Source organism: Budorcas taxicolor, chromosome 17 (assembly GCF_023091745.1).
Source record: "Budorcas taxicolor isolate Tak-1 chromosome 17, Takin1.1, whole genome shotgun sequence".
Classification (NCBI taxonomy): domain Eukaryota; kingdom Metazoa; phylum Chordata; class Mammalia; order Artiodactyla; family Bovidae; genus Budorcas; species Budorcas taxicolor.
This window is the reverse complement of record NC_068926.1, coordinates 13,640,699-13,654,443: the sequence shown is the minus strand read 5'-3', so window position 1 is coordinate 13,654,443 and position 13,745 is coordinate 13,640,699. Positions and strand designations below refer to the sequence as shown.

The 13,745-nt window shown below is 42.3% G+C and overlaps 1 protein-coding gene across 1 annotated transcript in view; it reads right to left on the bottom strand.

Annotated features, from left to right (window-relative positions):
* Positions 1-2,743: 2,743 nt before the first annotated feature.
* OTUD4 (OTU deubiquitinase 4) overlaps positions 2,744-13,745 on the bottom strand; it is a 42,263-nt gene continuing 31,261 nt past the window's right edge. The window contains exons 15-21 of the mRNA XM_052654622.1: positions 13,617-13,740; positions 13,260-13,315; positions 12,467-12,547; positions 11,459-11,597; positions 10,640-10,900; positions 9,360-9,400; positions 2,744-7,744 (exon numbers count right to left, since the gene is read on the bottom strand). Of these exons, the coding sequence (XP_052510582.1) occupies positions 6,551-7,744; positions 9,360-9,400; positions 10,640-10,900; positions 11,459-11,597; positions 12,467-12,547; positions 13,260-13,315; positions 13,617-13,740 (1,896 nt within the window). The 3' untranslated portion in view covers positions 2,744-6,550. The remainder of the gene's footprint in view (positions 7,745-9,359; positions 9,401-10,639; positions 10,901-11,458; positions 11,598-12,466; positions 12,548-13,259; positions 13,316-13,616; positions 13,741-13,745) is intronic.

Sequence of the window (13,745 nt, the reverse complement as noted above, 5' to 3'; positions counted from 1 at the left end):
GAGAAGGATAACTTGATGGTTAGGAACAGAGAACAAAGGAAACATACATACACACACACACCTATTGCCTTTTGAATTTTACATTTGGTACATATCAACTGTTCGTAGTTAACGTAGCATGTAGCAGTCTAAAAAAGTAGTGTATGTGCAACTTAAGTTAACCTAATTTTACACCATAGCATCTTGAAGTCCAGTACCTTCTCTTGCTTACAAATTCAATGTGTAGTTTGGTGTCTTGACATGTAGTTTTGCCTACTGCTGTGTTGAAGGGATCAATCTACTCATCAGAGGTTCTGTTTCTATAGGAAGACTAGGCAACTACTTACTTTGTTACATAATTTCACTCCCTCATTGGTATTTCGTGTACATGTGTGTAAAGCCCTGAACCCCAGTGTCTGGTGAGTTATGAGTACCACATGGTTCTGAAGAGAGAGTTCTGGGTTGGAGAGTCAGAAAGGACTACAAAAGAGGAGGCAGCTGCCAGGGAAATAGAACCTATGAAGATGGTAAGATAATCCCTGTGAACCAGAAGACAGGTCAGGTCACATATATCAGTGTGGGCACCCAAGAGCTTGGTGAGAGGGAAGGATACAGGCAAAAGTGTGGTGAACTTTCAGTGCCTCCAAGATTTAAGGTGGAAGTTTTTACATGGTCTGAGTAGGAATAAATGAGAAAACAAAACCAGCTAGAGAAACAGGTTTGTCAAATAATCAGTTCAGCAGCTTACAATTCTTTAATTTTCATTTTATTATTACTCACCAGTACCTCCCCTTCTTTGCCTAATTGGTAGGATAAGCCGTGTACTCAGCTGCAGCTGGTGGATCATAATTGGGCTAAGGCCATGATGACAGTCCTCTCCATAATATCCTTGTTGCTTGCAGCTCAGCATGCCATGTTGACCAGTTCTAGCCAATAAGCTGAAAGAAGCCTCTTGAGAGTTTCTGGAAGCCCTTTTGCTTTCCTAACAAAAAGAGATATGTATCTGGCACACTTTTTTGTGGCTGTGTTGTGCCCACAAGGTGACGAAAGGGAAATGCTTAGTAAGTCACAAGGATGCTAGCCCTGCCGTCAAACACCACACGATGCCAGCAGCCACATTCCTTCCAGATTTCTTAGGAAAACAAATCCCTGTTTAAGCTGATAAAACTCATGGATTTCTCTTGAGGTAAGAACCTTGGCTCTGAGGTCTCTTCAAAGGCTTCCCATTTACTTGTGCCAGACCAGCTCAGAACCACTTTTCATCTTAGCTTGCAGATTCCTGGACATCAAACCTAACTAAACAAGTATGACTACAGTCAGTGGGTTTTTGTTTTTCCTTAAGAATCTGGAAACCAGGCAAGGAGAGGCTTGTCTGTAGGAAATGTTTAGTTACCACTATTGCCCCTCTGACTGGGGTGCTCCTGGTGGTGGTGGTGTAGTTGCTCAGTCGTGTCTCACTCCTGCGACCCCATGGACCGTAGTACCCGGCCAGGCTCTTCTGTCCATGGAATTCTCCAGGCAGGAACACTGGAGTGGGCTGCCATCTCCTTCTCCAGGGGTACTGCTGATGCGAATGCAAACGTAGGAGTCCCAGCTCCCAACTGCACATGCCTAAGTCTGCCTCCCGTATCTATTCATCTTCACCTAATGAGACTGGCAACCACGCACATCTATCCCCTGGTGGAGCAGAGCCTTGTGTCATTTCATGTCTAACTCTGGTTTCTAGTCTCCATTTTTGGCCCCCGATTTCTGAACGTATAAAAGTATAAAGGACTAAGTTATACCACTAGTAAGAGGCATATCCTAGGTAAGTACTAAACAGCATTACTTTCTTAGCCTAGCTGAAGGCATTTAATCCAAAGCCAAATTTTTCATTTTTAAAAAACTAGCTTACTACAAAGATTTTTGTTATTGAAATCAGTTAATAATTCCCTAGTTCAGTATTTCAGTAATTTCCTAATTCAACATTCGAAGAGAGATGAGGCCTAAGACCCACACTGTTTACTATACTTAACCTCCCTAAGATTTTTTCTAAATGTGAAAAATAAAATGTGATCCTAGTAGTGACACATATTTTAAAAGTTGATTTTTTAAAAAACAATAAAATTTGATTTTTAAGCTCCAGTTTCTCTAATGAACTCAAAGGATCAATCTAAAAAACTGACATTCATACCAACATCTGTAGCTTGATGATTCTGAGGAGTGCATGGTTCACTTTTGGTAGAGCTTATAAATTAGTTAAGGTCTGTGAAGGGAAATTGTACTTCTTCTTTTGCAGTTTATTCACATTCTTGTATCATTCCCTAGAACTGCACTTAATTCAGTTAGGAGAAAAGTAGAAACTTAGGCTTAAAAGTATTTAAGTATACTGGCTACATTTTCAAATAAAACTTCCAAACAATGCTTTATCTAACTTAAAAATTCATTTAATCTATAAATTATTCTCAGATATTCTATACATTCCCATTTCATTTAATGACTGCCGAGAAAGAGAACAGGACTAGCTCTCAAACCACTTGGGGCTAGGTTCAAAACTAAATTCTACCACCTACTAGTCGCATGACCCCAGCTTTATTATATATGTAACGTAAGGAAAAGAACAGTACTTACCCCCACAGATTATAAATCCCACGTGGTGTTTAAGTGCACATACTATTTTCTGCATGGAAACTCTTAAGAATTCCACTTAAATTCCTCCTAAGATTTATATGCTATATTATATATTACTGGTTAAAACCCTAGAGCCAAAGAATCACAAGTGGAATCGAGAGACAAAATTTAATATATGCACACGGTTTTATATATAATGCAGCATCACACCATGTAGGGCATTTACTCTTATTTTATACATTCAGATATGTTTGAAACACTTCTTAAGGCTACAAAACAGAACATAGAAAAATAAACAGGAATATATTCAACACTTACAAAAAGTGATATGATAAAGAATATAAAGTACTATTTTCCTTTCAACACTTCAAAAGATGTATATATACTTTTTTTTACAAGTAACATCACAAATAATCACATCTTCACATGCTTTAAGTATTATCTGTACTCAGTGTAAGGCTATTATCATTTTTCATACATAAAATTTTTTTCTAGCTCTGTAACAATGCAATTTTTTATCCATTCAAGTAAATTCAACCCCAAAGTTGCTGTTTCCCAGCATTAAGACATGCACCCACCCCTCTTGTAGGATTTTCTAAACTTTGTATTTCAGGGGAGAAAAAAACCTAAATTAGTGGGAATTCCCAGTTAGTGAGAGAGTAACTGGCTTACACTAACAGCAAAACCTTAGTTCTTTGAAACTGACATACTGGGACTGAGCCATTATTAAGATTTGAAACAACACAATAGCATTTAGACGTTAAATAGGAAGCAAAATACAGTAAACAGAAATAGTGTAGCCAAATATGCATTCTTTTCAGCTACACTAAAATGGACCTTGCTTAGTACCCATAAGTGAAAGACTAAGGTAAAATAAATGAGGCATAAATAAATATTGCTAGTTCTAGGATGGCTAAATGTTTTCTAAACCAGAAATGGTTAGAAAGGAACTATATTGCACCAAGTCAATCATAAGCAAGTTTGCAGTTCACAGGCATTATTCAACCTTGAGTCACAAAGGAAACACACTGCAAGAATATAGAGTTGGCATCAAATATGATGACATATCAGTAGGGAAAACCTACACCAGCCAGGCCCCAGCAGGGTCTGAGCTTAGGTCAGCCGTGAAAACGCACACACAAGATAACAGGGAACAACAGGATGAGGACTACCCAGATGCTAGCATCCTGCCGCCAAGGGGTATGTGGAACAAGAACTGAAGATCTATCTGAGAGGAAATGAAGAGAAGAAATAGACACAATACTAAAAGGAAAGGGGCTGGAATCAAGTTTAGCAAAAGCCAACAAAAATGAGAAGAAGTGAGCTTTGGTCATGCTAAACGTTTGTTCTTCAAAATGTGTATGATCATTAAGAGAGTAAGTCATAATTTCCAACTCAAAGTACAAATGATTCTCACTTCTAAGCTTTTGCTTTTCTCTGAAACATTTTTATCTCATGTCAACATACCATATAACTCAGTTAAAATGGAGGAGGACAAAGCTTGCTTGGCCCTAGTTTGACCTCAGCATAAGGCAAACCCCTGGACTGATACGCTGAAAACAAACCTAAAGGGAAAACAAAACAGACCTTCCTGCAAAGACTGATAATTTTAAAGCCTAATAATCAGAAGTCAGAGTTCTTTCTTCTTATTCCAGAGGTCACTGACTCAAGTACCAACTGCTCCGAGTTCTCCTTCAGCAGTCTCCACCACGTCCTGGAGGGAAGTATGGGAAAACAGGAAGCAACTCGGCATTTCCTTCAGGAACTATAGAGCGTTCTGTTACTCAACTGAGGTAAGACAGAGTAACAGCGAAGAAACAAAACAGTATTCTCTCCTATCCAATTTTAAAACACTTCCAGAAGAAACGGAGATCAAATCCCAGTCAAGAAAACCAAGGACACAGGAAAAGAATGAATTTTTTTTTTTTTTGGACTCCTGAGATCAAACATACACTGCTGAACTTTTAAATGTTGTCACTATAGCTAATATAATTTTCATTAAAATGATCAGGTAAGCTAATCTCACATATAAAAGCATGAGCTGAAAGTGGAGGACCCTCTCATCTTCTCATTCCATAACAACTACTGATGGTGACTACGAAAAAAATTCTTAAGCAGTACCTTCCCCAGTTATCTGGCTTAGGTGACAACAGAAATTCCTTTCAACAGGTTCTCTCAAGAATCTTTTTCTTTTCCACACAACAATCCCAGTCTACAAATTTCTACCTAGCACCATCATAATAAAATGTTATCTTCCAAAGTGCTCTCTAAAATCCTATGTTACAAAACATCTACACACTAATCTCTACTCAAATCAGCAGTTACACAGACATCAGGTAATTAAAACAAAGAGGTAAATAACCATTACAGTACAGCGGAGATTCACTGAGCCGAGCTGGCATCCAAACATTCCCGTAGGTTAGCAGAGAACCCAGAAAACTCATCTGCTTCAGTTTGTCAAATTCAAGTGAATTGTATTTGCTTTTAAAGGAATTTGCTTAAAAAAAAAAAAAAAAAACTACTTTTGGCTAGGTGTACTACACATGGCATGCAAAGAGAAATTACTACATTATTTGCATAGCACTCAAACTTCCTGATCAAAGGAGAACATAAAAAAGGTTAGAATTTCACATTGATATGTACAAATAAGAAATACAAGCTACAGCAATTTTTTTACACAGTAACATAGATGAATGAATGCTGTGTTAATTCAGAGAATCGAAACTCCTCAAATTGGGAACAGAGTGCAACGTGCAGAGGGAAGTTCTAAATGAATACTGCAGAGACTGGAAGGAAGCAGGATCAGAGACACGTTACCAAAGGGGCATCAAGCGACATGATGCAAAGCAAATCCATAGTCTAGCAGCACCCTCTAGAAAAGGAACTCACAGTCACAATCATCCTTTTTTGCACAACAGTTCCAGCTGAGACAAACTGAACATGCAAGTATCAAGTGGTACACATAAACGGATGGTGCAAAAGAGAAAAACCAAACACAGTAACTCTATAGAAACCTGTCAGGCTAAAAATTTTTTAACATTTCTTCTCACAAAATACTTAAATCTGTCAGTGCATTAGTGTTAAAGTGGCATTAAAAAACTTCTGCAGTTTTAACAGATGCAGATTATTTTCAAAATGCATAGCATCGACATTTCTTTCGAGTAGGCACCATGATATTTACACCAGTGCTAAGAATTCTTGGTGGGAACAGCCATTTCATTAGATTTCCTATGATTTCTTAAACATCTATTCTTGTATGCAATCTCAAGTTCAACAAATACTCAGCAAAATTCAAAAATATACCCTATGAATATTAAAAGAACTATATACAACATTTCTAAGACACAGGTTAATAGGCTGCCTTATGTGTAATATTAAAGAGAAGACATCATTCAAGTTTGACAGATATTGAGATGAAAGGCCTTTGGGTTGGAAGCGTTTCAAAAGACAACAGTGTTTTAGGCTAAGACCTGTTTGAGCCCAGTTTATGACTAAGGCATTGCATAATAAAATATACGTTTCTATTTGGTGCGATGTTATGTTTTGGAATCTATAGTGTGTCGAATGGTGTATTTGTCACTTTAGTAAACACTACAAAGCACACATTTCCAACATCTGAAATTAAACTTATATAAGGAAAAACAGAAATCAAACACTAAATCTATAATGGTTCATATTAAGCTGTTTATAAAAAATACTTTAACAAACTTATTTCCTACTTTTTATAGGGGCAGTCACCCGATAAATAGACAGGTTTTGTACGCAGAAAAATGGCAACACCAGGAATTCACCTGCCCCCGTGAACACATATCCAAAATCTCCTGTCCAGAATGAGCATGAAGGTAAAGGGGAGGGGTGGAGAGAGCTCCAATTTGGGTTTTTATTGGTTTTTGTTGTTTTGTTTAAAGCCTTCAGAGACATCCCACCTAAGCAAGGGCTTCCGCTCTAAGCGGCAACGGCGTCAGGTGTGCTGCCCCCGATGGCCGTCCCCCATCCCCGACCTCCTCCTGTCCCCCCGGTAGGGCCGGCCGCGGGCGTTCCGGTGGTACTGGTAACCCTCGTCGCGGCTCCTGGTCGGCTGCCCCTTCCAGGACTCCTCGCCTCGCACGTGCGGGTACCCGCCGCGGCCCGAGTAGCCCCAGTCGCTCTTATACTTCCTGCCCCCGAAAGTCTGGTTATAGAACTGCTTGGACCGACCGCTCCTCAGAATGTGAGACACCTCGTTTTCATCCTCTGAGCTCTCTTCTTTTGGTCTCTGCACAGAGTTGGCCCCGCTGACCACATCAGCAGCAGTCTTGGGCTCTTTCCCTTTTTCTGGTTTCTCTTTCAGGCTTGGAATGGTCCTTTTGGGCTCAGCGGGCCCAGCTTCCCTCTCTCTGTTTAGAAGCGGAGCAGGAACATGCGCCTCGCCCTCGGCTGCAGGAGGGCCGGGAGCCGGGGCCGGCTCCACCTTCGGCGTCTGCGAGGAGCGCTCAGCCCGGCCATCCGACTTGCTCGCGCTGGCTTCAGGGGGAGCATGGGGGTCCTCGCCCCCGGCCTCGGGAAACTCCTCTGCTGCTGACACAGAAGCGCACTCTTTAGAGAGATCCAGGTTTTCCAGGGGCAGATCCAATTCTCCTTTCTCATCAGAGGGCAGAACGATATTCTGCCTCATGACTGGATTCTCGATGAATCCCTGAAAAGGGTACCCATACCAAACGTGAGGAAAGAAAGGTGGTGCGATGGGGACCGGGCCTAAGAACGGGTTCGGGCCAAAGGACGGCTGCGGGAACATGTTCTTGCCACTTAGCGACTCCTCATACTCGGTGTGAAGGAGCTGCCCCGCATTCTCTGCCTCTAGGTCCGCCTGGTAGGACAGCTGTCCGTGACTGTCAGACACCTGAGACGGAGGGATGACCAGGGGTGAAGGAAACGCGGGCGGGCCCATCTCTGCCTGTGGCATCTGGCCGTTCACGCTGCCCTCGGGCTCCATGGGGAAGTGAGCATCTGGACACGTACAGTCACTCTCGTTCTGAGCAGAAGGAGCTTCTTGGAACCACGGGTTTTGAGGATACATAGGGACAGGGACCTTTGGGTACATCCTGCAGGCTGCCAGGTAGGCCTGGTGCAGAGGGTACAGGTAAGAGTGTGGGGCCCACATAGGACAACTATATGCCTAAAAGAGACACACACACAAAAAAAAACAGTAAGATAAACTACATGGCAGGGGGTTTGCAGGGGGAGAAGTTTGAGTGAGCTCAAGGTAAGTTTCTCACGTCTGCAAAGACCAAAGACCCCTCTGACACACAGCAGGCAGCGGAATCACCAAGTTAAGTCACTGCCAAGACTGCATTCCTTGTTCCTAGCCTGAAACCAACTCACAGCCCTGATACAGATGCTTGACCGGAGACAGCAATGAGCACAGACCATCGTGATCAATAATTCCACCCTGCAGATCTAACTGCACAGAAGGAATCTGGGGTGACAGATCTCAAAAACCACCAGCAGCAATCAAGCCTCCAACTTCCAACATCTCAATCACTGGCTGTTTGGGATGACCTCCACTCATGTTCTGGCCCTACCACTAACTCAGGATGTGACCCCGTTAGCCAACTAGCTACCTAGACTGGACAGGTTCTATCATTAAAAACGCTGGTACAGAAGTAGGTGATCCCCAACATTTGGACTCCGTGGTTACAGGTACCCCCAGAGCAATCCAACTGCAAGGATTAAATTTAGATCTCTGCTGCTAAGTTGCTAAGTCACGCCAGTCATGTCCGACTCTGTGCGACCCCGCAGATGGCAGCCCACCAGGCTCCCGTCCCTGGGACCCTCCAGGCAAGAACACTGGAGTGGGCTGCCATTTCCTTCTCCAGTGCACGAAAGTGAAAAGTCAAAGTGAAGTCGCTCAGTCGTGTCCGACTCTTAGCGACCCCATGGACTGCAGCCTACCAGGCTCCTCCGTCCATGGGATTTTCCAGCCAAGAGTACTGGACTGGGTTGCCATCGCCCTCTCCAGACCTCTAGTCAAGTAAGGCTAAATAATGAAATGAAATACTCCAAATTGTTGCCCCGCAAAAGGTTCAGCCCAAACAACAAAACAAAGAAAAATTTACCAGATTACTGGCTAATCAATCAATTAGCTGTACAGCCAACATTTTCTAGAGAAATATAAACTAGGCAATGAATGTAGCAGATGAAGAAATTGATCAAGTCTGTTTTTATGAACTGTCTGTAGGCCATGGTAGCACTTGATGTTCTAACCGTCCAGAACCCACAGAAACGAATCCAGACAGGAGACAACACAGCGCTGACAAGAACTGAGCTCTCCAGCTCTTCCTGAGACAAGCCACCTCCAGGCCGGTCACCTCCCGCAGGAACCTCTGCTCTTCCAGGGAGCCCTGCCTTCCACGGCTGGCTTCCTCTCAGCCTTTCAACGACTGAGTCAGGGAAGAAGAGCCCCACCCCGTTCCATAAACGCCAACAGGCAGGCTCCGACACACTCCAGAATTCGCCCAGGGCCCAAAGTGCAGACCTCTCACCTAACTCAAGAAGCACTTCCGCTAGGCTGGTTCCCAAACACACTCACAGGGTTAAATCACTGTCAATTACAAGGAAAAGCAGGCAAATGGTGGAGCCTCAATCACCACAAAAAACAAACTGTAAGGCATTAAAAATGCTAGAAGATTAAGTAAGCCTTAGGTTATTGACCAACAGGTTAGAATTAGTAATTTAAAACAGTATTAAAAAAAAGGTATTAAAATAACTTTAAAATAATAAAATGTAAATACCTTTACACCAAGATTGAAGAAGAATCGAAGAATGTTCTTATCTGAAAATAAGTAACATCAACACTAAAATTATACATTCACAAAAAGCTTTTTCTCATTATCCTCAAATGATACATAGTTCTAAGGATAATTTTGCCTACTTGAACTGTTTTCTCTCACCTGTAATACAAAACATGGATTAAAAATTATAACCAAAACTAGGCTCCATTACTATAGGGTGATTCCGGGTTCAACACACTTTTTCTACTCTAACATGCAAGTCCCAACATGGCTTAAACTGAGATTTTTCGTGTCCGACTCTCTGCGACCCCATGGACTGTAGCCTATCAGGCTCCTCCATCCATGGGATTTTCTAGGCAAGAGTGCTGGAGTGGATTGCCATTTCCTTCTCCAGGGGAATCTTCCTGAGCCAGGAATCGAACCCGGGTCTCCCGCATGGAAGGCAGACACTTTACCGTCTGAGCCACCAGGGAAGCCCTGACTAAAAGCACATCTGTACAAAGAAAACCCACATGTTCACTGCATTTTTTTTTCAACTTCTCTGTGGGGTTTAAAACATCATGAAATAAAAATGTTGGGGGATAAGAGTAAAAATCAACATAACACTCATTAACTAGATTAGTAGCATAAGAGTAGCTCGGGTATTCATTTAACATTAGCCAGTTACCCACAGACTCAAACATCAAACCGCTAATAAAATTATCTACAACTATCCAGGTAAAGAGCAGTCACTGCATTACTCTTTCAGTTTTGCTGATAGGAAAGTTCACAAACACAAACTAAAATCTCTTTAGAAAACAGGACAAATTTAAAAGGAATTCCTTTAAAATATACATACATATACGTATATACATGATTGCACGCAGCACTATAATGACAGCTATTATGTTACACTCGTTTCTTATAATCGTTTCATGGACATGAAAAGAGTAGTTCCAAACACCTAGCCACTGATATGAAAAACTCAGTAATGTTTAGTTGTCTGGTTAGTAACACTATTAAGACTTAATTCAAAATGCATTCAGGCTTTTTGCAAACATGATGGGGGATGCTGCAGTTACCAGACGTATAAAAACATATCCCATCATAGAGAAGCTGAAACAAGAGTGGGTGATAGACAGACAGCCGCACCTCTGCTGTCCTCCCCAAGCAAGTCTTCCCCAAGCAAGTCCTCCAGCTTACTCAGCAACCTGACCTCTGCCCTCTACTTACAGTTCTCACTGAACTCACAGCAGTATTTCGTAACTAAAGTTAACCTGAACTTGGGAGGAGGCACTCACCTTTAGGCAGGTCCTCCCCTGTGTGACACAGTGAGTAAGGTGGTGCGATGGCTCGATCTCCCTTCTCGTTACAAGGAAACCCAGGATACAGTGGGTCCTGGTAAAGGCTCAATGTCTGAGGCAAAGGCATCAAGGGCTGGTTCACGGCCTGTATTGACACAGGAACTGGAGAGGGTGTCAAATGAGCTTGGGACACAGCACAATCAGGTCCGGTAGTCAGAGTCTGTGTCACTGACAAGACAGGAATTTGGGCAGGGACACCTACAAAAGAAAGGGAAAGGAATCAAAAGCTATGAAGAGGCAAAAGACAATTCTCCTTTGCAAATAAAAGGTAACGTTAGGCTAAAAGGAAAGGAATGCTGTATCATTACACAGCTGGGAAAACAGCATGCGCTTAAGCAATCTAAAGAAGTACTTATGTCAACCAAGCACCCTCCCGGCCATGCAGGAGGAAATGAGGCCAAAAAACCAGCTCTGAGCCAGTAACAGCTCTTACAGACACATGTAAGACACACAGCCTGTGTCTCGTGGGGCCATAAAGAGCTGAGGGGGTTGGAGCGGACTGAAAACAACACTGCCAGCGCCGGGCAACCAGAGCTCATAGGCCTTGCTCCCGAGACCGTTGAGGGCGGCTCTTCAATGAGCACCACGTGAACCCAGCCCTCCACCACGGGAAACAGAGCAGTATGGAGGGTCACAGAAAGTCCTGAGGCTCCGTGCACCTGATCCTGCTCTGAGGTCAAGCTCACACTCAAGAATGCCAAGACTTGGAGGACTTTTGCTGCTTGGTTCCATCAACTTTTAAAATTTTTATCTAACCTGTTGGTCCAAACGTTGTAGGTTCGCTCGGCCAGGCGGGCACAGTGGCTGGTAAGGAAGGCACCGCAGGAGTTAGATGCACCTCTGGAGAAACTAGAAGGGGAGCTGGATTTGACAGAGACACATGTTCTGCTGGCTTCTTCAAGAAGAAGGGGTGCAAAAAGACAAGAGTTCATTGTGCTTAACACTAATTCATCCACCAAATGCATCATGAGTTGCCTGCCTCTTACACAGCTGCAGTTTCTACATAAATGGTCTTTCTTCTGGTCTTCGAAATGAAAGAAAAATTACAGGAGCTAAAAATTCCATACTAACAAATTTGATCCAGTGATTGCCCACCAAAAGTCACAGAAGTCACCGGTGGGGTTAAAAACAAACTATAAAGCAACTTGAACCAAATGCTTTAAGGCAAAGGAGCAAAGTCACGGAAATCACCCTGAAATTCATGAGTCTAGAACAGCTCCTCACACAAAGAGCAAACATAAAATCATACGTTTTCTACCCGACACAAAGGATGTTAACTGAGAGACAAAGGATAAGAACTTTCTCTACTCCTGTATTAGACCAAGAACCAAAACAATCTGTTAGAACGCGGGTTCTTCCGTCGTTAAATCTGTAAGCTGGCAGTGCTGCCCTTTAGACATGTGTCCTCTCTAATCTCTTCAGTCGTTACATCCCTTCCCTTCTATGGAATGACTGGTAAGCATACAGAGATGTCTCTTTAAGTTCTGAAAGAAACCAAATTTCCCTTCAAGAATCTTATTTTCAAGCCAGCTCATCACAAAGGCAACATAATGTACCAGATAAAAACTTATCCAAATTCAAGTCAGAAGAATGGTTTCTATGTCCAGGAAACATTCCATTGAGACCATTCCAGACTAACCAAGAACAGAATTAGAGAAAAATCATAATTGCATTCCAAATTATGATCTATTAATAAGTTCTCTCATTTCCTATTATTTTCTGTTTTTAAATAGCATTCAGTGTCAAATGCAACAATGTACTTACTTGCTCTGTAGGAGGTGGGCACTCTAATTTCTTTGATTTTGATGGTGATGAAATTCTTGCACACTTATCATTGCTAATATTCTTTGGAAGCAAAAAAAAAAAAAAACGGGGGGGGGGGGTTATGCTCTATTTCAAACACCCATATTCTGGGATAACTGTGCTACCTTTATAGCTCACCTATCTGCACCTGACTGACTCCTCTAACAACTGAGCATTTTTTTCAATTGTATCTGGTCTTCAACAGGTAGGTAATTTTGCCTGCATGTCTTTATCACATCAAATTATATGGCAGTTTTTACCAGGAGCATGGTTCCAAAATAGCATTTTTCCCTTAAAAATCTGTAATACTATGGAGTAATGGAAAGTAAAGGTCATCAAAATGTACCCTAGAAGAAATGGTTATAATTTGTGAGTGCATCGATTTTCCTCAAGCATTGTAACTTTCTCCCGAATTTTTTTCTGCTTTTCTACTTCCATAATACTTTGCTGCAGCTCCCCTGATGGCTCTAGTAGAAAACCTGCTTGTTGATGTCGAACCCAGGGGGTTCCACCCCTGGGTCAGGAAGATCCCCCAGAGAAGGAAACGGCACCCCACTCCAGTATTCTTGCCTGGGAAATCCCACAGACGGAGGAGCCTGGTGGGCTACCGTCCATGGGGTCACAAAAGAGCTAGACACGACTTAGTGACTCAACACCACTTGTTATAAAATGATGAAATCATCTCCATCTTTTTCTGCACTACCACAGTGTTAAGGGAGAAGAAAAAGACGTAATCAGTATTTGAAACATTTACCTCCAGTGTGCCTGGCTCAGGTTTTTTATCCAAGGAAATATGTCCATGGACAGAGTCTATAACAGATCAAGATTAAAAAAAGACAGCATCAGCCACTAGTCAGGTGTGAAGACAGAACAACAAAGCATGAAGGCAGAGAAAGCTGGAAATTCCATGTTAACCATGATCAGTCAGCAAATAATAGTTTTCACAATTACACACCATGCTTTACTTAGCCTGAGTCAAGGCTTCTCTGCAACAGTGAGATGTGACAGTACATTGCTCAGTCATTAAAAAGTGAGAGTTCTTTTCCCCATGCCTGACTTTAGGCCAGAAACAGATCTCCAGCATCTGCTTTCAAATGATGACATAACATACCTTTATCTTTCCGTTCTTCAGTGTCCATTCTCCGCCTGCTTCCTTTTCGATCGCTTCCATGGGATGATTTTCTCTGGACGCCTGGGTTGCTACTCTGAGAAGCTGACTGGCTGACTGATGAACTCTTAA